This window comes from Canis lupus, chromosome 4, assembly GCF_011100685.1.
Source record: "Canis lupus familiaris isolate Mischka breed German Shepherd chromosome 4, alternate assembly UU_Cfam_GSD_1.0, whole genome shotgun sequence".
Classification (NCBI taxonomy): Eukaryota; Metazoa; Chordata; class Mammalia; order Carnivora; family Canidae; genus Canis; species Canis lupus.
Genome location: NC_049225.1, coordinates 56,810,127 through 56,834,360, shown reverse-complemented (window position 1 = coordinate 56,834,360; position 24,234 = coordinate 56,810,127). Strand labels below are relative to the sequence as shown.

The following is a 24,234-nucleotide window of genomic DNA, read 5'->3' as shown; positions in this document are numbered from 1 at the left end:
CTTAACCACTTGGATATCCAACCTGGAGTGAACACAGGCCCATGTAGCCCTTGTACCTTCTTTCTCTTGCAAAATGATCTCTAAAGATTTCTTTATAGGGATCAGAGACTTTATTCCCCAGGAAGGAAGAAGGAAGTGACTAATTCGTGGGTAAGAGAATAGGATAAGCAATCTTTCCCCAAAGTGAACTCTGATGACGCCAAAGAGGACAGCCCTGCATTGGAAGGAAGAGAACTGGAGAACGGCAGTTGCCTCACCTGCTCGGTTATCTGAAAGTTGTTCCACACAGGAGTCCCCAGCCCTGCCTGGTATTATTCAGTGACCCTGATTGTGGGAAAGGCACAAGGAAAGTACACTGGAGGGTTGTCACAGTTGTTAGAGCAGATAGGACAGAGAAACCAGCTATGTGTACCAGCCTCATCTAGAAAGCATCTGTTCCCAAAGCACTATTAAGTGCCAGGTCCACAAAAAGATTCCTAAGACACAGCTCCAGGTCCTGTCCTTAATGGAAGGTCTCATTGTAAAAGACAAGAGACAAATTCAGGCATGGTTGGCATTAATGCAAGACACTAAGTGCCAAAATAAGAAGCTGAACAAATTGCTTTGTGGGTAAATGGGGGCACCAGACACAATTAACTCCAGCACAATGAAGAAAAGTGCTAAATGTACTAATGGAAATGTGAGCTAATTTGGTGGGGACAGGTGACTTGGGGACCCGACTCTTCCGCCATCTTGCCCTACAACTCAGCAATTGCACTGCTGGGGATTTACCCCAAAGATACAGATGCAATGAAACGCCGGGACACCTGCACCCCGGTGTTTCTAGCAGCAATGTCCACAATAGCCAAACTGTGGAAGGAGCCTCGGTGTCCATCGAAAGATGAATGGATAAAGGAGATGTGGTTTATGTATACAATGGAATATTACTCAGCCATTAGAAATGACAAATACCCACCATTTGCTTCGACATGGATGGAACTGGAGGGTATTATGCTGAATGAAATAAGTCAATCGGAGAAGGACAAACATTATATGTTCTCATTCATTTGGGGAATACAAATAATAGTGAAAGGGAATAGAGGGGAAGGGGGAAGAAATGGGTAGGAAATATCAGAAAGGGAGACAGAACATGAGAGACTCCTAACTCTGGGAAACGAACTAGGGGTGGTGGAAGGGGAGGAGGGTGGGGGGTGGGGGTGACTGGGTGGCGGGCACTGAGGGGGGCACTTGATGGGATGAGCACTGGGTGTTATTCTGTATGTTGGCAAATTGAGCACCAATAAAAATTAAATTTATTATTTAAAAAAAAGGAAATGTGAGCTAAGAACTCAGGAAGGGATGGATTGACTCTGACAAGGATTATCACAGAAACACTGGTATTTGAGTGGGATCTTGATGTACTGGAATAAGTGGACAGAGTGTTATGAAATTCTCATCATCATAGGGAAATAGGTGTGAGGAGGCATGTCAATTTGTTTGCTTTTATGAAGGGAGGATGGCTACAAGCCTGGAGTTGAAGTACAGACTGACCTAGCTGTGATTCCCAGATTGGCCATGTCTGTGTGACCTTAAACCCTTATACCTTCATCTGTAAATGGAGATGCTAATACTGTCTTCATGAAATTGTTGTGGGGAATAAATAAATTAATGCATATGTTTAGTCATGTGAATATTTAGTAAATGCTCAATAAGTGATAGCTTTTACTCTGTATTATTGTTGTAGTGAACATTATCTGGCTCCTCTGGGTGACATCTGAGGCTAACCAGACACTACTGGATATTTTACAACTTAAAAATGAACTAAATGTACCTATATACTCATTTGCATTTGCCTTCATCCCCTTTACATTTTCCCTCTCCTCAGATTCTTGCATAGCCAGTACCTCTGCCTATTCTTTAATCAGTTTGCTTTTTCGTTTTATGTTGTTCTGGTTTTCTTGTCCATACAGTAGATCAAATCATTACGTTTTGTTTTCTAGCTTTTTCTTTATGCAGTACAGCCCTGCACTGGATGGGGCTCTCTCTGTAGTATTTTCAGATCCAGAAGCAAATGTGCAAGACCACTACCAGGGTCTGCTTCTTGAGTGGAGTCCTTGCCTGATCAGCAGCCCATACTTGCTTTGGCTCCTGTTCATCAGCTTGCAGCTAAGAATAATCAGAGAATGTTGGAATTATAGAGAATTGCCACCAAATCTTTTGTTTTACCAAGAGGACCTTGAGGCCCAGAGACAGGAAGAGCCTGGTCAAGTTTCAACAGAGAGACAGGCATGGTAGGCCAGTACACTAGACCCCATGTTGGGGACTCACAGGCCAGTGTACCCTCGATGGCTTCCCTTTACCTTACTGCCTTTGTTCTGCAGACTTAGGCCCTGAAGAGACCAACGGTATGATTCCTTCCCTCTCTTCTACTTCCTCTACCTCCCTCCTGGCTTTGGGTTGAAGTTGGCAGCAGCAGCCCTCCTCTAGAAATCCATGTTGTATACACAGCTCCTTCTCCTACAGTGCATCCTCAGGATGCCTGTCACAGCACCCTATACTGACTTAGGGCCTTCACAACTTGTTGCCCAGCTGATAGCCAGTGAGGTGAGAAGACAGAAAACACTTTAAATTGCCTCAGCAGTTTAAAGAAGAAGTGAGGAGGCAGGTAGGAAATGTCTGTGATGACCAACTCTGTAGAGAGTTGATAAAAATGAGGAGACTCTAAGGCTTTCCTTCCCTGCTCTCCTGAGATCAAGGATGTAAACACTTTTAACCTCGCATAACACCTCTGCTGTTTGGTGTTGGTAACTAGGTTGAGGAGAATTCTGGAGCTGCACCTGGGCTCCATAGGATATGATGCTAGTATATGGGGGCACAGGATCATATGTGACACATTATAGGGGAAAATATGATCAAGGCTTCTGCTTTTAGAGGGATATTGTAGTGTGATGAGGGAGACAGACTCAAGAACCACAAGTAAAAACTCTACAAAATAAAATGAAATAAATTCTACAGTAGAAGTACAGCATGTTCTGTACATTCAGAGGAAAAGGCAGTTCAGAACAGGGCAGACAGTGATCACAGACATTTCCTGCTTGCCTTCTTCTTATTTTCCCCAAAACGTATAACATATGATATGTTAGATTAATAAGTTAATTGCTCAGTGAATGTCATGGTGTTTAATATGTTAAAAGGTGATTCAGCATAAAAGAGTAAGGACTCACATTATGGAATCAGATATATATTAGATTTGAATTCTAGCTCTTTCATTGATTCTATGACGTCCTTGACCTGTGCCTCAGTCCTTTTTGTATGAAATAATGATAATCACAATCATAATAGGGTATACCCTCTAGGGTTGCTACAGAGCTTAAAAGAGTTAATGTATATAAAATATAATCTATTTCCTACATCCAAGTATGTAATACATGTAAGCAGTTATCAGTAATACTAGGAATTATCATCTTCATCATCTGTTGCCACTGTCATTACGCTGGTGACCAGAATCCCCAAATCCTAAATCAGCCACTCTTCCCTTAGATATAAGATGGAGATATTTAGTTTGAAGATCCATGGAAGCTTCTTTCTTCGAGGTGCTCACTGGATCTCAGCTCTCTAGATATCAGGACTATGGGGACCAGAAGAGACCAGCCCAAGAGAGTGGGTGGCAGGAAAGAATTGTGACCCAATGTCTCAAATAAGACAGATGCAAGCTTTCTACCCTTAGAGAGGAGGCCCTTCCTACCCATACTCAAAGCTGCTTCAGGCCTCATAGCTCCCCAAAGATACAAACCCAGCAGAGATTTCATGACTCTAGCACCACAGATCATAACTGGCCTGCCTATCTTGGAGGAGGCACTGGGGAAAGGGGTCATCCTAAAGCAACACATGGCCCCAGGTAGGAGGGTAGGTGGTAACGTGGCAGTGGTGTGGTTGTATGACCTGTGTGGATGTGAAGGACATCAATAATGTAATACTCTAATGTATATATAGAATGTATGGAGGAAACCAGAGCTTGAAATATAAAAATGGTTAGTAGTAACGTGATTAGTGGGAACAGAATTGGATCTGTAAATGACCATGTTTGTATAATCCATGCCTCTTCTCTTACTGTTGAGTAAACCAAAGTCCTCACTTGAGGGAGATAGTCCACTAACTTATTGATTCATTTACTTGGAACTGGTTGTACTTCTCAGTGCTATGCACTGGGTCAGTGTGCTTAGAAAAAGATACAGAGGTCCTACTCTCAAAACTTATAGCCTTAAGTTAAGAGGAATAAAAAATTAACAAGCCAACAAGCAATTAGATGCAGTGAAATCTCTCATAACCAACTTCCATTCAACTGTCTCTTTGGATTGACCTACATTCCCTATTCTCTCTGTAAACACCCAACTGACATTCCTGGTAAGCTGGAAGTTCCTGGTCAGTAGCCTCTTCTCTGATGAGCCCATATATTTCTGTTCACATCAACTTTACGAAAAATGTGCTAGGAATCAATTATGTTGTTTCCAAACCTATTTATACGTCTGTGTTTTTATTATATTTGGGCAATGTAACTAAAAATTATGTAAGCTGGTGAAATACGAGTGCAAAACAAAGTTGTTTTCTTTCTTTGGAAACTAAGTTAAATACTTTTGAAGGTCTCAAACATGAATCACCAAAAACAGTAATATTAGGTGAGACAACTATAAAAATTTGGGGGGAAAACCAAAAAAAAAATTGTACTTTTTATTTATTTTGTAAATGTCTTCAAGTTCCCATTGTACCAAAGATTGATAAACACATGTGCACTTAGGTGTTTTAAACTAAAAGAAAATACCTGCTATGAGTCATTTTTGGCGATTCTTCTTTTTAACCATCTTTCTCAAATAATCTAATTGCAGTCCCTGTTGCATTAGATAAAAAGCCTTCTACTGTAATTACAACTTGAGTAAAATGCTGTTAAGACGACAAACCAAATGCTGTGACAGAGAACAGTGGGTAACGTACTTGGGGCGGCGTTTGAAAGATGGAAAGAAGCCAGCCAAGTGGAAGTGGGAAAGGAGTCCTCAGTAGGGGGTGCAGCATCATGGAGGCCTTGGTGTGTCCGAGAAGCTAAAGCAAGCAATGAAGAACAGGGAAATGATGAATGAAGTTGTTGAGGTCTGCAGGACTCAGACAATACAAACCCTTAGAGGTCATGCAAAGGAGTTTAGACTTTATTCAAAACATGATGAGAAACCTTGGAGGGGCCCAGAGCTGTGGTGTTAAGACATGATCCTGATTTCTGTTCTCAAAAGAATATTCTGGCTGCTTTGTGAAGAGTGGATGAGGATAGGAAAAGAAATGGGCAAAGTGGAGGCCAGGATTAAGGAAGTAATATAGTGTAATGAGTATGCATGATGAGCAGTGACAGAGGGAAGGTGGTAGTGGGAATAGAAAGTGGGGGAGGTAGATACATTTGTGACATCTCTGGAAGGACTTAAATCCATGTTTTCTTTAGTCAGCCAATCAGTATGACCAAACTCACAGTCAACTTTTGAGAGGCATTTGTGATCTGATAGGAAAAAACACCCTACAAGAATTCATGCAACATGATTTTCTTTTTCTAGTTTGATATTTATTGGCTGTGCTACTCAGAGCAAGCCTCTTAGCCCTTGTGGATAAAGGGAATAATAATACCTGTCTGGTCTACCTCTTATTTGGTTGTATAATTAGAATAAAATGATGCCTTACATGTTACTACACTTTATATTGAATTTAGAACTTTGGTAAACTCACAGCAGATAAGGGAGGTGCTATTGCTTTCACTTCACAGGTGTGCAAACCAAAAAAACAGTTACTGAGCATCTACTATATCAAAACCAGGGCTAGGCTCTGAGACTTTAAAAAACAAGTTCAACCCAGCCCTGTCCTGCCCTAAATAAGCTCACATAAGTTCTAGTGAAGAAGACAAATATGAAAATGCTAAATTCTAGAATATTGAGATAAGTACTAAGAAAGTGCATTAAAAACTCAGAGGAGAGGGACGCTTGGGTGGCTCGGGAGTTGAGGGTCTGCCTTTGGCTCAGGTAATGATCCTGGAGTCTCAGGATCCAGTCCCATATCGGGCTTCTTGTATGGAGCCTGCTTCTCCCTCTGCCTATGTCTCTGCCTCTGTGTGTGTGTGTCTTTCATGAGTAAATAAATAAAATCTTTAAAGAAAAAAAAATTAAAACTCAGAGGAGAAAGTAGCTTTTTTTTTTTTTTTTTTTTTTGGAACGGTTGGAAGGCTGCCCACTGGAGTCTACATCTTAATTGGGTCTTGAAGAATGTGTAGTTTTCCAGGTGGGGATGGGCATATTGGAAGAATGTGTACAAAGGGATGGATACCAGGAAGGAAATGGTGTGCTGCATTCAACAGTGTGTTTGGGTCTCTGCTGTTTTGGGGGACTGTTGGGAAATGAGGCTTGAGGGTTGAATCAGGGCCAGGGAGGAGCCCTTTGGGTACATTATGCCCAAGCAGGAAAACTAGTATATTAGTTGCATGTTCATGCTTTCCTCAAATAGTTACACCAGTTCCACATATTTGTACCTGTGCCTTCTACTCCTTCCTCTGTTGCTTTCTATTTTCCCCAGAATTAGCTTGAATCTCAGCCTTTCCCCTACATACCCACTCCTAAAACTCTTAATTTTAGTGGGGACATTCAAGGAGAACAACCCAGGATAGTGAGGAATGTTTATATTCTCAGAATTCCTTCCAGAATTCAAGTAGCCTGGATTGGTTTTTGGCAGCATCTGTCTCATCCTGCATTTTGAGAAATCATACAAAGTGATTCAAATTTTGGTACAAAAGAAACTAAATACCAGGAGTGAGGGGGTAACTGTCTCTGCAGAGAAGTAGCTAAGAAGTGTCAGTTGGTGGAAATTGTCTAGGAGACCTATGTTCCAGTCTCTAGGCTGGACAGCATGCTTTCATGCCTCACGTCTCCCATCTGGAAAATGAGAAAACAAACAAACAAACAAACAAACAAACTTGTACTTGCAGAGGTGAAAGAGTGTTCAAGCTAACTGAATCTCATTTCTCTTACAAATAAGGAAATGAACTCCAAAGAGAGGAAATAACTCGCCTAAGGTCATGTAGAGAGCCAGCAGCTTATTTAGTCTGCCATTCATCCCATTTAGCAAATATGTTCCAAGTGCCTCCCATGTGCCAGGCACCATATAGATGCTAGGACTGTAGTGGTAGATACAATAGTCATAATCCCTCCTCTGTTGGGGGATATGAAATTCCACAAATACACAAAAGACTAAAGAGGATAATCAAAGACAGAGATAATGGAAATAAGGCAAAAAGGCAGAATGTATACTTTAGAGAAGGCCTCTCTGAATAGAGAACACTAAAGTAGAGACCTGAGAAATGGATAGCCAGATGTTTAAAGAGAGTGGAAGAGCTTCCTATGGGAGAACAGCATGTGCAAAAGCCCCAAGGCAAAAAAAGTTTGGACTGTCCTAAAAAGTAAAAGAAAAACCAGTGTGAAGCTGAGGCAGTGGGGGCATGGCCTGGGAGCAGAGGCAGGATATAGATAGGCTGGGGCAGAGCTTGCAGCCTTAGATTTCAAGTACCCTTATTGGTAGACTCTTGATTGTTTTGCACATCCCTGTTGGAAAGGAAAGGCAAGTTCATGTTCATAGCAACATTCTATTACTGGTTGAGCATTTGTCTTAAATGAGGTATTCCCAGCCTGCTTCACTGAGACCACGGATAAGAAGAACAGAGGGGAAAAAAAATTTAGCTTTTCTTTTTTTTTTTAATTTGTTTTTATTGAAGTTCGATTTGCCAATATATAGATTTAGCTTTCCTGTATCCAACTCTCCCCTTGATTAGTGTTCAGCTCAAGAAATCAGCCAAGGGCAAAGGTTAGGAGTGAATTCAGATATCAGACAAGGTGGACTTTGGTTTCTGATGGTGCCACATGGTTTCGAGATCTGGAACTGCTCGTCTTCTGTAGCCTTATTTTATCCTTCCTTCTCATCCTTTCACCTCCACAGTGGGTACACCCTAGCTGGAAAATGAATTTCACTGATTGTAGGGCATCCTTGAGCTGTCATCTGCAGATTTTGGTAAAACCTTGCCTTGATTGGCAGGTGCCAATCAGGCTCATCGGTGTGCATTACACTGTAGGCTTGCTGCTTGGCATAGAAAAGTCCATTTATATGCATGATTTTCATAGGAAAAGAATAGCAAATAAGAAACAAAATATTTTTTTCCTCCCACTCACCCAGGAAACAAAATAAGATAGCCAAAGGGAGAGTCTGGCCTCACCTCATAAATGATTTACCCAGTGTGCCTTGCAGTCATGGTTCATTCATGAACCAGCAGAAGTTGCTTTATGATGCGGGAAAGAGGAGGTATGGGGTAGTGGATAGGCCAAAGGCAGAGGAAGCTATGATGCTAATCTCTCTTCCCCCGCCTCCCCCTCAATCACTTCCCTTTGGTTAGTGTCCCTGCTTTTATTCAGTCTGCTCTGACTGGTTAATATGCTAGTTCCCAAAGACTCCACACAGGCAGAGCTAAGTAAATGGAGTCCTTATCTGGACTCTTCATCTCAGGGTTGGGGTCTCTCTGACCTCAGAGTCATCTGTAGCTGTAAGAGAGTGTTATAGCCTTCTCTACCTCAAAGCTGGTCTGTGCATAGGACAGGAAGCCTAGAGATCAGAACTGTCCCCACCTACTTACCATATTGCATCTGAGTGTTGACACTTCATTAGGAGCCTGTGAACTTTGAGGCCTCACTGGCTCTTGCACACAAGCCAGCAAGCAGTGGCCTTTAGTCGATTTGGGACATCATCAGTTGACTCTGACCCTCTCAGGGCTCCTGTCCCCTGCCTTCCCCACAGTATGAATAACCACAGTCACCACAGAAGAACCACAAGATGTGGAAAGGAATGGTGGGATGTCAGCTATTTCTGTCATTCCTCAGCTGCACAATCCTTGGTTCCTCATTCATACATGGGCTCAAGGATCATCATTCCTGCCCTACTTACCTTGCTGGGTATTCACAAAAGAAAATGGATGTGAGAGATTTGAGAATCATATAATACACTCTGAGTTATTAGTATCTCTCCCCAAATTTTGCATCTCATCCTACTTGCTATCCAGTAGCAGAATAGCAGAGTAGGAGCTAGCACACTGCAACCTACAGGCTAAATCTAGCCCATTGCCTGTATTTGTAAATAAAGTTTTATACTGTAATAAAATGTCATGCTCATTTTTTTACATTTTGTCTTTGGCTGCTTCTTGTGCTACAAAAGCAGCATGGACTGGTTGCAATAGAGACAAGGTAGCCCACAAAGCCTAAGATATTTACTATTTGGCCATTTGCAGAAAAAGTTTGCTGATACCTGGCAGAGAGGGTTAGAGCAATGACCCTGAAGTTGGACTACTTATATTTATATTCTGAATCTTCTACATAATGGCTCTGTACCCTTGGGAAAATTGTTGCTCCTAAGTCTTCTCTTCATAAAATGGGACAATAACTGTATCCCTAGGCCATACTATCAAATTAGTAGTAAATAAGTTATTCACATAAAACACTTAGCATGGTGCCTGGCACATAATAAGTGCTCAGTGTTGTCTGTAATATCATCCGGGGAATAAAAGCTCTGTTTTGTGTTGCCAGACCTTTAGGGAACAGAATAGCGTAGTTCAAGGCACAGGCCATGGAGTGGAACAGACCTGGATTCATATCCCAGCTCTGTCACTTACCACATGAGTGATTTGTGGAAGATTAATTAGTCTCCCTGAACTTCAGCCTCCTCGTGCATGAAATAGGAAAAAAAAATAACTAGGATGCTGTGAGGAGTGAATGATAAATGTAGATGAAGTGCCTAGAACAGAATTAGGCACAGAGTAAACACTCAATAGGTGACATAATAATAATAATAATAATAATAATAATAATAATAATAGTATTTTTCCCAAGTAGTGTTAGCCACCCAGAATAGATAGGTATTGGGAAGTTCCCAGTATGCTGACGTCATGTAAGGTAGGAGGCTCTACCTATGACTAGTGATACTCTTAACACAATGTAAGCACATGTAAATTAAGAAGACTTTAAAGTGGAGTTGGTCACAGAGCTATCTATTAAGAGGCTTTTCTCTAGGCCAAAAGGCCCTCGAGACAAGGTACCTTTTTAGCACTATTAATTTATGATCCTATGATTGTTTCTGGATTAAGTGATGGATTAAGGAAGAGAGCACACACATATATGTGTGTTATTATAGGAAATATCTCTGAAAGATTCTCTTCCCATAATACTACATGGGTACATAGTAATGCTAAGCAGTTTGTTATGCAGGGTGAAAATGCCTTCATTTTTAATCCATTTGACATCCTAAGGGTTAAATTATGTAATGAGATGTAACCCTTCTTGCCTAGGGAGCACTGGCTAAGGAAACTGCATGTTGTGGCTAGACTACATTAAGGCTGACTTGGTTCTGGATGCCAGCCTAAGAGCACAACTCTCAATCTCTGTTGGCTTAAGAAACAGGGAATGATAGAGTTCAGTGGGCTGAAGCATGACTGTGAGGAGGGGATATTATATATCCTACAAATTCTGGGTTACTAGATGGTCAGCCTAATTTAGAAGACTAAGACAAATAACATCACCAAGCATTTATGTTTATGCCCTACCCAACTCTATAAAGGATACTTCCCATTGTGCCTATCAAGAAAAACGACAAAGTTAGAGGGCCTCTACCCTCAAGGGAACTTATACCTCAATTGTGGGTGAAAATATATAAAGTGAGTTGATAAAGTGAAAGAAAAATAATGAGTTCAAACTAATGCAAGTAAAGACTCGGAAGCAAGGTGACCTCAATTGCCAAGAATAGTATCAATTGATTAATACAGGTAAATGATTTACATTTACACATTCTTTCATTTACTTATGTACCAAAAATATTGTGTAGTCACTGTGTGATACCATCTAGAGATTGTGAAGAATAATAGAAGCTTTATGAGGGCAGAGGTATCAACTGTCTTATCCACCAGTTCCATAGTATCGAACCCATAGAAAGCCCATAGAAAACAATGACTGAATTTTATACAGCTCTTTACTTAACCTTGGTGTTTGGATGTGTATGACATTTATGGAACTCCTAACATGGTCTTTGACTTTGACTTATAAAATATCAGCAAATAGAAATCTAATAGACATATTTTGGTCTGATATGCCCATCATCCATCTTCTCTCTGTTCACAGCACCTTCATTTCCCTTTGGCTGCCATCTTGGTAAGATAGTTAGCTAGTTGTTCTGACTTCCCCTGACCAAGGGGGATCCAGGCCCTGAGCACAGCCAGTCTGGAGCTGTATGGAGCAGTTATCACAAATGGCTAGAGCAGTAGTGACACTGAAGAGATAGTTCATGAAACCCCAGATTCTCAAACTTCTGCTATGTCTATGCTTTCTAAGGCCCAGGGATTTTTTTTTTTTTTTTTTTAGCTGTGAGTCTGTCATATCCTTACCACAAGCTTCTTTTTGTCTTACATTAGCCTGTGTTGATTTCTATTCTTGCAATCAAAGAACACAAACTAATAAAGCATGAGTGACAGATAAAAGATTCATAAGAGGCACACATTTCTATGGATATTTAAAAGAAGAATAGAGACCTTCAGATGATTGCTAGGAATGGAAAGTCATAAGAGCTTCATAGAAGAGAAGGCATTTGAGCTAAACCTTTAAAGAAGGGAAAAGATTTGGAGAGGAAAATGGCAGAAAGCAGGAGGGCTTTTTGAGGTGGAGCAAGAGCATAAACAAACGGCCCAGAACCTAAACTAGCCTAGAAATATCCAAAGAACAGCAGCATCTACACTAGAGCCCAATGAACTCAGTGATTATCCATATTTAAGGTCCCATCACACCTAAGTCAGAAGATGTTCCCTTTCCCATTTTCCACTAAGTCAGAACCCTCCATTGTGTCTCTCCTCCATTGACTTGAGATTTAAGATGTTAGAACTGAATGGCCTGGTAAGATTAGGTAGTACTGTTCTTCTCAGACCAAGGTGATGCTCTAGAGCTTCACAGGTACCCAAGTCACACGTGAGGCATTATAATCCTTGGAGGAGTATTAAGTTTACTCAGGGAGTTGTAGGATGCGTCTCTTCATGCTCATCTCTACTAACTTCCTCCGTTCTCCTATGCTACTTCCACACTGACCTTCTTTCTGTTTCTGAAGCTCATCAATCTTTTCCTGAGCCTTGATAAGAACCTTGGTACACTCTGTCCTTTTTCTGCATGAAACTGTTTCCCTGGCCCTTTGCCTGGCCAGCTCCTTCCTACGGTTCATCTCTCAGCTCCAGTGTTCATGCCACAAAGAGGGTGTCCCTGACCATCTTATCTAAAGTTGCCCTACCAGTGGCTCTCACATCTCATGCCATTTCTTCATAGCATTTACTGTGTCCAAAGTGATCTTGTTGATTGTATATAATTTCTCCCCCCTCTGTAAAACCGAAGCTTCATGATAGCACGGCATCATCTTCTTATTCAGTGTTGTATCCCCCAAGCACCATCTTGCTGCCTAACATGTAATACATGTCAGTAAATATTTACTGGATGAATGGATGTATGGTGGAAAGATAGAAGAAAGATGAGGAGAGAGAGGAGAATATTCCCATCTATAGAACAACACATCTCCAACAAGTATTAAAGTTTTATTAGAGGTCTTCTAACAAACAAAAGTTTGAGAAACACTGATTTAGTGTGGATTTCATTGCCCAGATGGAGAAACTGCACCCTAGAAAGGGAAGGAGCTTATTCATGATCCCAGATTTGCTTCTCTGCATTTACTTTTCCAGAACCATATCAGACACCTGAAAAGTCAGTCTGTTTGTCCTGTCTCCTGCCCTTGGTTTCATGTGTCAGCCACAAGATGGATCTAAATCTAGGATCAGGGAGGCCAGACTTGACCTAATTCTTACCCTCATACACAGTGGTACATCTCATTGTCTTTCAATGCCTGGTAATTAACACTCATGTTTCCTAATGAATACACAAATCTGAGCAGTGAAGGATTTCTCCTCTTCTGCATCTCTCTTTGCTGCCATATCCCAACTAGGCTCTGGGGTCAGCATGAAGAGAGACTCCAGAAAGCTGAGATGAATCCAAAGCCAAAGTAAAATGCAACATTGACATGAAACACAGAGATTTAACTTCTCCAAGCTGAGCAAGGCCTTTGGTATTGTGGTCCCTACCACCCTCCTATTTTTTGCCACATCCCTACCCTAGTCATATTTGCTTTTCTGGGGTTTCCCTAAGGTCCCCTTCTCTCTCCCACTTCTTTGGATAAACTGGTTCCTCTATCCGGATATTGACACAAGGTGCTTAGTACCATACCTGGCCAGTAGTAAGTGCTCAGTAAAAACTGGTTATATAATAGTTATGGCCATTTTTTTCCCTATGGTTGAGCCCTTTATTACTCTTTCAAAATACCCTTATTTTCCCCTGATGTAAAACTTCGTGAACTCCTGTGCAAGCTCTGTGAAGGCAGAAAGAACACTTGTCTTATATCATCACTGTATCCCAATTTTCTGGGAATATTAATTTCTGGTACCCAACAAATATTTGTTGAACTTAGCAAATGGAGGATAAGGTTTTATCTAGTAAATAACAGGGAAGCCCCAGACATATCTCAGAATCTTAAGTAACTGTGATGTTGTTTAGAGGAGAAGGGAACAATTTATATCTATTAATGGTAATTAATGGCATGTTGGTATTAGATCTTGGATGCAAGACAGTATAAGGGGATGGAGGAGCATTCTTACTGTCCTCTGAGTGATAGAAATAAGACACATTTGACATCACAAGGTTAGAATCAGATTAAGAATGCCATTTCCACCAATAAAGTTAGAATTTTTCAGGGAGGAAGATGAATATCTAAAGGTCTCCCACTCCACTACACACACTTTCTATCTCCCTCCCCCAGAAGGAAACTGTCCTATCATCTCATTATCCACTATTTACAATGAGGCTGCCACATTTCCAGGGACTGAAGCCAGGAGCCGAGGAGAAATGCCGGTGTGAGAAGCCTTAAATGAACTGACAATAAAAAGAAGTTGCTGATACAGGAGTTTCCTCCCTGGGAGAGAGCTGTCAAGGCAATGCCCAGGGCTGGGGGATTTATTGATACTAAGTGGATGGTGCCATAAGTAGGAGTGATTATCAGAGATTTGAGTGAACCAAGGATGGACTCAGGCAGCATGAGCTGTGTGTGGGTTTTCCTGCCCTTGCCAGTCTTGCCCTCCTACCTCCCCAGGAGGGAATTCCTGGCCTCGTTTTTTACTCACTCTGATTGTTGGACACATTCTGCTACTGAATCTCTTGGAGGCGAGGACATCGGAATCTGATGCTCTGGCTGAGTTCCCCGAACATACTGAGTCTCTCGCTTTGCCAAGGTCTTTGCAATGGCTGTTCTTTTTACCTGAAATATTTTATATATATATATTTTTTTTTTAATTTGGATATAGTTGACACACACTGTTACATTATTTTTAGGTGTGCAACATAGTGATTCAACTTCTCTGTACATTATGCTATCTCACCACAAGTGTAGCTGCCATCTGTCACCCTACAACATTGCTACAATGCCATTGACTATTCCCTATGCTGTGCCTTACATCCCCAAATGCACTTCATGTGTGTACAACTGCACCATGCTCCCTCTCCTGGCTGATGTCTGCTTATTTGTCAGTGTTAATACTGGTGTATCCTCTTGGAAGCCTTGAGTTCCCCAAAGGCTGGCATTAAGTGTCCCTGCCTAAGGCCTGAACTCATTCCTGCCACAGCACTTATACTGAGGTGTTACTGCTCACTTCATTGTCGGGCTCTCCCACTGTCAAGGTAACAGTCCATGAAGTCAGGTGTTGTCTCATATGGCAGTTCATCTCCAATGCCTAATGAGCAGCGGATGTTAGATGTCAAGTGGTGGATGAATGGATGGATGGACAGATGGATGAACAGATATGTGTATATATGCTTTTCCTGATTCCTAGAGTTGACAGGGGGGTGTGTAGTGAGCACATAATCCATTTTGTTTTATTTCAATGTCCATAGACCCCAGTGTAGTAACTGCCTTTATTTGGTGTCAGGGAAGGCAGCATTAAATGAGAGGATTTCCTAGAAACTGAAGGTGACCCAGGTACCAAGACTGTTTTTCCATCAAAATTTCTGGGGAGGGGGGACAGCATATTACAGAGGTAAAGAACTCAAGCCCTATGATCAGACTGGTGGAGTTCAGATTTCAGCTGGGCCTTGCACTGTTCCTGGGCCTCACTTTCCCCACTGTAACCTACCTCATAGGAGGAAGGGAGTCAATGCAAGGAACATTCTTGTAAATGTTCACATGTCAGCTCCTAATTATTAACTGTCAGAAGCATTTTATACAGCACTGCTGTCTTGAGTGGAGGGTACCACACGCCATGAAGCCTACTGTGATTCAACATCAGAGTGAGTCTGAGAGAGACCAGCACACAGCAGTGTTCTCATGCTGCTTCTGAAGGTTCCCATTTCTTCCTCCTGCTTGCTGGACCTGACCATGCAGTCCCCACCTCCAGCCCCCTTTCTTATTTGCCTCTTCTCACCTACTCTCTACTACATGACCAACTCATACAGCAGGGTAAAATTGCATCCTATATAAAACTCAAGACTCTGGATGCATCTAGATTTAGTGCTAGGAGTTTGCTACAATCAGATCCAAACACTGAGAGCCTTTACCTGCTTCTGGGGGTTGAAAAAGTGCCCTGGAGGTTGCTGAAAGTTTGACCAGCAAACAACTATAGTGTTATCAATCAGTAAATATGTTTGCATAATTAGACTAGAATCTAGGATGTTGGAGCCTGAAGGGATGTTGGATATCACAGAGTTTAAACCATCGTTTTACAGATGGGAAAACTGAAGCCTAGGGAAAATGTGGGATTTGCTCAAGGTCATATAACTACTGTGTTGTGATAAAACCAAAAAGAATCCTCTGGGTCTTCTGGCATCTAGTTTAGTACTTTTTTTTCATAGGACCACCTTATCTCTTCTGATTGAATATTTACTATGACCGATTCAAAGAAATGCCCTATAACTACTAAGTGTATTTCTCAATATTTAACAAATGACTGCAATTTTCCACAGACTTTAGACCTATAGAATGCCTCTCTCTCTCTCTCCTTGTCTCTATCTCTTTCTTTCTCTGTCTCTGTATGTCTCTCTGTCTCTGTCCATCTGTCTCTCTGTCTCTGTCTGCATCTCACTCTCTCTCTATTTCTGTCTCTCTCTGGAGCTGTTCCTGCTTGGCCAAAATAAAGATTTAGCTGGAAGGTCAGATGCCAAGCCACTCTGAAGGCCAGGGTCCACTCAAGTAAATCCAGGCCAACTTACCTCCAAGCCATGCTTTCTTAGGGAGCACTGGGTAAGAGGGAGCACCCTCTTAGCCTTAAAGGATAAAGCACTCAGTTTAAGGGAGATAAATTTGAAAAGAGAAAACAAATCACTTGAGGGAGAAAATTTCCTGGCCTCTGTGTGTCTAAGGATTTGATCATGTGCACCAACTCCTATTTCTTATACCTCCATCTCCTCCTTTGCTTCTAAATTTTTGCAAGAAACACCAGCCATGAGGGCCCCAGAGGCCCAGCTATAGGTGTGAAACCAAGTGGATGACGTGAGGGAATAGATCTGGAACATAAGATTCATATCCCACAGGATAATATTTCATTGCAGCAGGAGGGAGAAGAAATCCTAAAAATACTGTACAGAGCATATTATAATATTTTAACGGGTTTATGTGCTCCCTCTATACACTTCACTCAGTAAGATGGATTGTGCTTTTTGACAAATCTATATTTAACATAGGAAGAATAACATACAGTGTATGCTTCCTGGTGAAGAAATCCATATTTATGGAAATCTTGATTCTGGCAATTACAATAGATATTTAAAGACAGTGCCTATTGTCTGCTGTGAACAGATAGAATGTCCTCATTAGGGTGAAAGAGAAAATAGGCTGAGTGAGAAAGGATAAATATCTACTTTAGAGAAGCAGGAGGTCCAGGGTGACCCAGCAGTCATCTCTGTTTGGGTCCAGCTCCCCTTCATACCCTATTGTGGGTCATGTAGACCCTCTTATCAAGCATTTCTCATTCATTCTTTCAACAAATACTTATTAAGCCCTACCATGTTCCAGGCACTATGGTGGCTTTGGGGCACAAGTGAGACCCCTGTTTTCAGGGATTAACACTGACCCAAGCAGTCACAGATATTAAGAAGCAAAAAAAGGAAATGATTTCAGATAATAAGAAAAGTCTAAGATGTAAGACAGGTTGATATGACTGAGAGGCAGGTGTGGGGAGGCTGGAGTCACTATTGAGAAGAGGTGATGAAGAAAGGCCTTTTTAGGGGGTAAGATTTGAGATGAGAAAAGGAGTGATATTATGAGCCCTGGATGCTGTATGCAACTGATGAATTATTGAACTCTACATCCAAAATTATGATGTACTATAAGTTGGCTAATTGAATTTAAATTTTAAAAAATTGAAAAAAAAAAAGATAACGAAAAGGAGTGATTTTTGCAAACAGATAAGGAAAGAGCCCTGCAGGTGGAGGAAGGAAGCAGCTGCCTCAGAGTCTCAAGGTACAGTGAGCTCAGAGCCCCAAAGAACAGCTACCAAGGCTGGGGGCCAGAGCAGGGGGCAAGGAGAGGTGTGTAAGGTAGAAGAGGTCTAAGGGGCTGGTTATTCAGGCTCTGAGCTATGGTCAGATGCTTCCTGTGTACAATAAGAAACCTCAAAACTTTTGAGAGCTTTTGCACCAGGAAGGGAAATTGTGTTTTGTTTTTACTTTTGTTAATTAAAAAGATCCCCCTTGCTTTGGGTGGAGAAGGAATTTCACTGCTGGAAACTATATGCCAAAAGTCTAGAATGCATGAGAACTACCTTCAGATACCAGGAGGGCTGTGGAGTGCATTAAGAGCAGACATTCCATGAGGTTCTGGTCTCAAAGAGTCATCAGTCAGTGGACTCGGCACCTAGAGAAGTAATAAACGCCCAGTAACTGCAGGTATGCAAGCAGATGTTAATGTACTGGCCCAGTTTCCTGTGGACGATACATACGTTTTCAGTGGGAATCAGACAGATGACTTGTACAGTTCATCTTTAAGAGATGAACTTTTAAGCCCATTAGCTCTAGGGACTGAATGAGAACTGAGAGTCACAATAGACAACTGAGTACTGGTGGTTACTTGCATTCTTTAGTGCAGCACGACCCAGAGGATCTTCAATAACATGTTAAAAGTATTCGCCAACAAAGGATCCTGGGGATGTGCAGACTTGACAAAATCTGGGTTAAAGTTGAACAGGATTCCTCACAACCTTTTATGTAACTAGTGTGCAGTATGAACCTCCAAGATGCAGACAAGGTATACACCATTTCCCAAATCTACTTGACCAAAGAAGTCTTTTTTTTTTTTTTAAGGAGTGTTTTGTGGGACTAATGTTTCATGGAACACATTTGGGTGATGCTTATATAGGGTAATTTGAGACCCCACATACAAGGTAATGCAGGGTCATGGAAGCAGGTGATATGCTAAAGGAAACAGAGGACCTAAGAGCACTCGCTTTTTCATCTTAAAAAAAAAAAAATGGTAATACTAAAGCCACAGGGTTGTGATGTGAAATGAAAAGTCTAATATATGTGAAAGGACTGTAGAGTGCCCCAAAATACTGTTATTGTGATGAGGATGATTCATCTCACTATCCATATTAGCAAGGTAATTTCAGGCATCAGAGATGGCTTTAGGGTTGGTCACCTACTTAACTGGGGCAAAAACAATGACACCTCTCCTGTATCATGTATTAAAATGAGCTTAGTAGTTAAATGACCTGGGATTTGGCTCTATAACTTTTCTTTTTTTAATATTGCATCCTAACTAGCAATGTAATAAACCATAAACCAGGATTGGTAACTACATTGGGATCTTACAAAATGGCTCCCATGGGGATGTTTATACAGCTAAGCTATTACTATGTCTGATACATTGGGCAGGGGGGTGGGGAGGCTGAAAAGTCAGCTAGCAGGATGTGCAAACACAAAGTGAACATTGGCAGAGAAATGTACACTGAAAGCTAAGGGTAGACTGAGAAAATCCATGCTTATTTTCTAAGCATGTATCAGCAGCAAGCTGGCAGACCCGCTTCCTCCTACAGCTTTTAATGCTTTGCCTTAAAGTGATGGGCAGTGTCATAGCAAGATGACTGGATTGGGGTTAAAATATCCACCCAACTCAGATATGCCCTACCTGTTCCATCTTAGACATGTTCATTAATTTTCTGAGACTTAGTTTTTCCCTTTTAAAAAATGACTCATTTATCCCTCTCCTTCATTAAGGTCACTGCAGAGGTAAAGTAAGAGAATATGTGAAAATGGTTTATATATATTTATAATTAATAAGCATGATAACATCTGACATGGAATTGGTACCTCTTAAATATTGAATCAGATGGATGGGTGAATAGGATGCATAAATAGGTAAAATGGATGGACAGTTGGATTAGACTTGCAAGATGGATGGATAGATTGGTTGGATGGGTGGATGGCCAGAAGATAGGTGAATGTAAAGATGATGAGTTGGGATGAATGAACTAGTGAATGGATTAGTTTTGGAGCCATCTGCCAGCTTCCTTGTAGTATCTTCTATTAATCCTTCTCTTCTCCTCCTCCAGTCTGTTCCCAGTTCTCCAAAGGAGTCTACGCCATCTTTGGGTTTTATGAACGGAGAACTGTCAACATGCTGACCTCCTTCTGTGGGGCCCTCCATGTCTGCTTCATTACACCGAGCTTTCCTGTTGACACCTCCAATCAGTTTGTCCTTCAGCTGCGCCCAGAGCTGCAGGATGCTCTTATCAGCATCATCGACCATTACAAATGGCAGAAATTTGTCTACATTTATGATGCCGACCGGGGTAAGCCAAGGGTTGGGGTGGGAGACTGTTGAGTAATGGGAGAAAATTGCCAGCAGGAAGGAGAATGATGCCTCCTTGCCTCAGTGAAAAGCATGGGGAGAATGATCCAGAAATGCTTTACTTCGATGGGCTGATTTCTTGGCGCTAACCTCCAACTTACAGTGTGGAAACATCCTTTGAGAGAGTAATCCTCTTAACATGCCATGTCACTCTGCAGCTCACCAAGCTTCCATGGCTCCTGAGTCCAGACTCAAAGCCCAAGGGCCTATATTGAATGGTTCATAGCTCACAGCATAGTTGTCAGGAGCAAAGACTGTAGAGTCAGACAGACCTGAATCTAAATTCCATGTCCTCTCCTTTCCAGCTGTTTGTCTTTGGGCAAGCTCTCTCTGTCTCAGTTTGACCATTTATGTTGGGCAAATTTTCTGTGCCTTCATTCCCTCATCCCTGTAATAAGATAAACCTGATCTCTACCTCCTAAAGTTGCTGTGAGGATTGAATGAGGTGACTAGAACATTCCTGTCAGTGCATGGAACATAAGTGCTCAGAGTCCTCCATATATGTTAGCTATCAACATAATCATCACCTCTCCTAGGCCCTTCTAATTGTGCTTCCACTTACATTTTGAAATTTACAACACATTTTCCAAATGTTTCCTATGCTTTTTTTCTTCTCTGCAGATTTCCTCATGCTGTTCCTCATTTCTAGAATGCACTTGCTTTCCCAAATCTACATATGTAAATCCTTCTTCTCTTTTATAGTCTGCTCAATCACTGCTTTCTCTATTCCCTAATCCTTAAATGTGAACTATCTTCTTTTTTCTAACGTCTGTGGTGGTTGTATTGTACTCTCCTACCTTTCTTTCCCTTGTATACTAAGTAGTCATCAGAACTTAGTCAAAATTGGTATAAGTAAATAAATGGATTATGAAAGGTCTGGAAACTGAGACAGAAGAGTTTTACCCTAAGTGAAACGGAGATTTTATAGGAGGTTGACTGGGGGAAGACCGAGAAGATTTTGAGTAGGAGAGTGGCTTGTGAGATTGGTTTTTGGGGGCAGTGTTAAGCAGGCATTGTTCAATGAGGAGGAGCTGGCAGGAGAGACCAGAAACCCTCTGCTTTCTTCAATTTTCCCTTCCCTCTCCTTATTTGAGGATTTCCCTTCTCAAACAGCAGTCATTGTGAGGATCATACCTGCAGAAGGGCTATTTCAGGACAGTTTTACAGCATTCTGAAGCTTGAGGCCTAAAAATGGCAAATTTACTTCCCAGAACCCAGAAGACTGTAACTTTGATTATAGAGAATCACCTCTGGGGTTGGCAGAAGCACCTATGCTCTTAAAAGGACTCTATCTGTCTCAGGAATCTGAGCTCAGAGCTCTGCCATTTGTTAGTTATGTGACCTTGGGCCAAAAACTAAATCTCTCTGAGCCTCAATTTTCATATCTGTGGTGCAATGGGGATAATAATGATTTGTGCCTCATATGATTAAGTAAACTGAAAACAAGAAAGCTAGTAGAATAGTGCCAGACACATAGTAAACTTTCAGTGAATATGAGGCGTAAGCATGCCAAATAGCTTGCACTGCAAAAGAAACAAAGGTAAGAAGGCATAACAGAATCAATTGAGAGATGATTCTTGAGGCCAGGCACCGCGCTGATTACTATGGGAGGGATTAGCAGTGTTAGAAGGAGACAACTAATATACACACAAAAGATTGATTAATAATGTAAGAGTGAAAGAACCACCTAAAGTAGCAGAAAAACGACCTTCATCTTCCCCTCAAAGATATCTATGTTCTAAGAATTTTTGGAACCTATAAATGTATTATATTCAATGGCAAGATGGATTAAGATTACAGATGGAATATACGTTGCTAACCAACTGATTTTAGAGAGGTTAGATTGGATTATTCATTTGGGCCTAATATAATCACAAGGGTTCTTAAATGTGGAAGTTGGAGGTAGAAGAGTCAGTGTCAGAGGCTGATGTGTGAAAGACTTGACCAGTCGCTGCTGGTTTTGAAGTTGGAAGGGACCATAAACTGAGGAATGCAAGCAAGCCTCTAGAAGCTAGAAAGGCAAGAAAATTTTCTTCCCTAGAACCTCCTGAGAGTAACATAGCCCCACTGACACATTGATTTTAGCTCAAGGAGATTCATTTCAAACTGACCTGTGGCAATATAAGATGATAAATATGTGTTGTTTCAGACCAATGAGTTTATAGTGATTTGTTATAGCAGCCGGAGGAAACTGAGACCATTTATGTCTTAAAGATGAAACAAAACTGCATTGAGTAATGGGCTTCTCTCTCATTTAACTATAAATTAGAAGAGAATAATTTAAGTCAGTACACAGTGATTGAATACCTACTACATAAGAGGCAAAGTATCAGGTATTGAACATTCATGAATTTGACAGTTATTAGGTGCCTATTTAGATGTTGGGTTGGCACATTTAATAAGCAACTACTAAATACCCAATAATAATATTAATAAAACCCTTGCCATGTATCAAACATTCTCATTTAATCCTTATGATGACACTATGAGGCGGGCATTATTAACATCACCGTTTTACCATTAAAGAAACTAAAGTTTAAAGAAGCTAAGGAGTTTGTAAAAGGTCACCAGTATATTGTAGCAACAGGATTTGAGCCCTAGATTATATTCTTAATTAACACTACTGTGTGCTGAGTTCTAGAAACAAGCTCAAAAGAGAACCACTGCCTGCCTTCAGTGGGCTCAGACTTGCATAGTGGGAAAAAGCTAGAGCTGAGTTTGGTGAAGGAGTCAGGAGGAGGGGAGACAATGGAGGTGGGTGCCAAGTGGAGGCAGGTGGTACCTGTGTATCCTGATTGCCACTTCTCTGTCTGACCCAATTTCCAGGTTTGTCCGTCCTGCAGAAAGTTCTGGACACAGCTGCTGAGAAGAACTGGCAGGTGACAGCAGTCAACATTTTGACCACCACAGAGGAAGGATACCGGATGCTCTTTCAGGACCTAGAAAAGAAAAAGGAGCGGCTAGTGGTGGTGGACTGTGAATCAGAACGCCTCAATGCCATCTTGGGCCAGGTAGTGCATGTAGCAAAGGCTTAGAGTGGGTGAGGGCAGTGGTTCAAGAGGGAGCTGGATGGCCTTTTGCCTTGGGTGTTACAAAGAGAGCTCTTGACTAGATGAGACAGTTGACTCCTTCCCCACATTCTGTAATTTATACATTTTAATTCTGAACTTTTATGAAATAGCACAAACAATGGGAGACTGGATCTAGGGCTTAAAATGGTTCTCAGATCAGTTGCTTTATGGTGAAAAAGCGTATTACATTGCATTTTAGAGTTTGTGAAGCACTATCACCTGGGAACACAGACTGTAGAATCAGATTCCTGGGTTCTGTCATCACTGGTCTAGCATTTGGCATCTCATCCATTCGGCCCACTGCCCTGTTTTAAGAGTACAGGGAAGCAGCAAGCACCTCTGTACTGTTTCCTTAAATACACTCATGTGTCTGAGAAATCCATTGATTGTACATCCTGTGAAAGGGCACTGTAACCTCAATAGTTTTTAGCCAGAGGTCTCTAAGCTGTGGTTCTTCCTATTCTAAGAACTAGAGCATGTACCCATTTCACAAGCAGCAGGCCTTTGTGTTAATCTCTTGTCTTTTTGACAGACATATACTTGTGTATCTAGGTTGAGCTAGCAAGAAAATAAGCAGGCATTGTTATAGAAAATAGATTTTGAAAATCTATAGATTTTCAAAAATCTATAGAAAATAGGCATTGTTAAGAAAATAGATTTTGCAATCATTCTTTAACAGTGCCATGTAATTAAAGATGGTAGTTTCAGGTAATTGACAATATGACAAAGCTTGTTGATGGCCTTTCTAGACCCTGAGACCCCTACCAGGAATCTCACCATGAGCTCAGCAACCATTTAGAGGTCTCAGCAACAGAACAGGAGAAATTTTGAAAATCAGTGATTGTTTAAGGCATTAATTATGTGTTCTACTAGATAAAGTATGAATCTGACCTCCCCTCTTGGAAACAGAAAACAGAAAAATTGTTTCTATGGGATTCTCTGGGCTGGACTCAAGGGATTTGAATGCTAGTTAAACAAGGCAGTATAGGGTAATGGTTAAGCACAGAGACCCTTCCGCCAGAGTGGCTGGAAGTTAAACCCCACTAGTCTTTACTAGCTCCATGACTTTGGGCCAGGTTTTTAATCTTTCTATGTCTCAGATTTCTGATCTGTGAAAGGGGCATAATAATAATTATAGCTTTCTTCAGACAGTTCCTGTGAGAATTAA

At 41.3% G+C, this 24,234-nt stretch overlaps 1 protein-coding gene across 6 annotated transcripts in view; it reads left to right on the top strand.

The window, feature by feature from the left end:
* The window catches only part of GRIA1 (glutamate ionotropic receptor AMPA type subunit 1), a 355,704-nt gene that overhangs the window by 135,271 nt on the left and 196,199 nt on the right, over positions 1-24,234 (top strand). For all 6 annotated transcript variants that reach the window (XM_038534966.1, XM_038534963.1, XM_038534961.1 and 3 more), the window contains 2 exons: positions 19,697-19,936; positions 22,822-23,006. In XM_038534966.1, the coding sequence (XP_038390894.1) occupies positions 19,697-19,936; positions 22,822-23,006 (425 nt within the window). The remainder of the gene's footprint in view (positions 1-19,696; positions 19,937-22,821; positions 23,007-24,234) is intronic.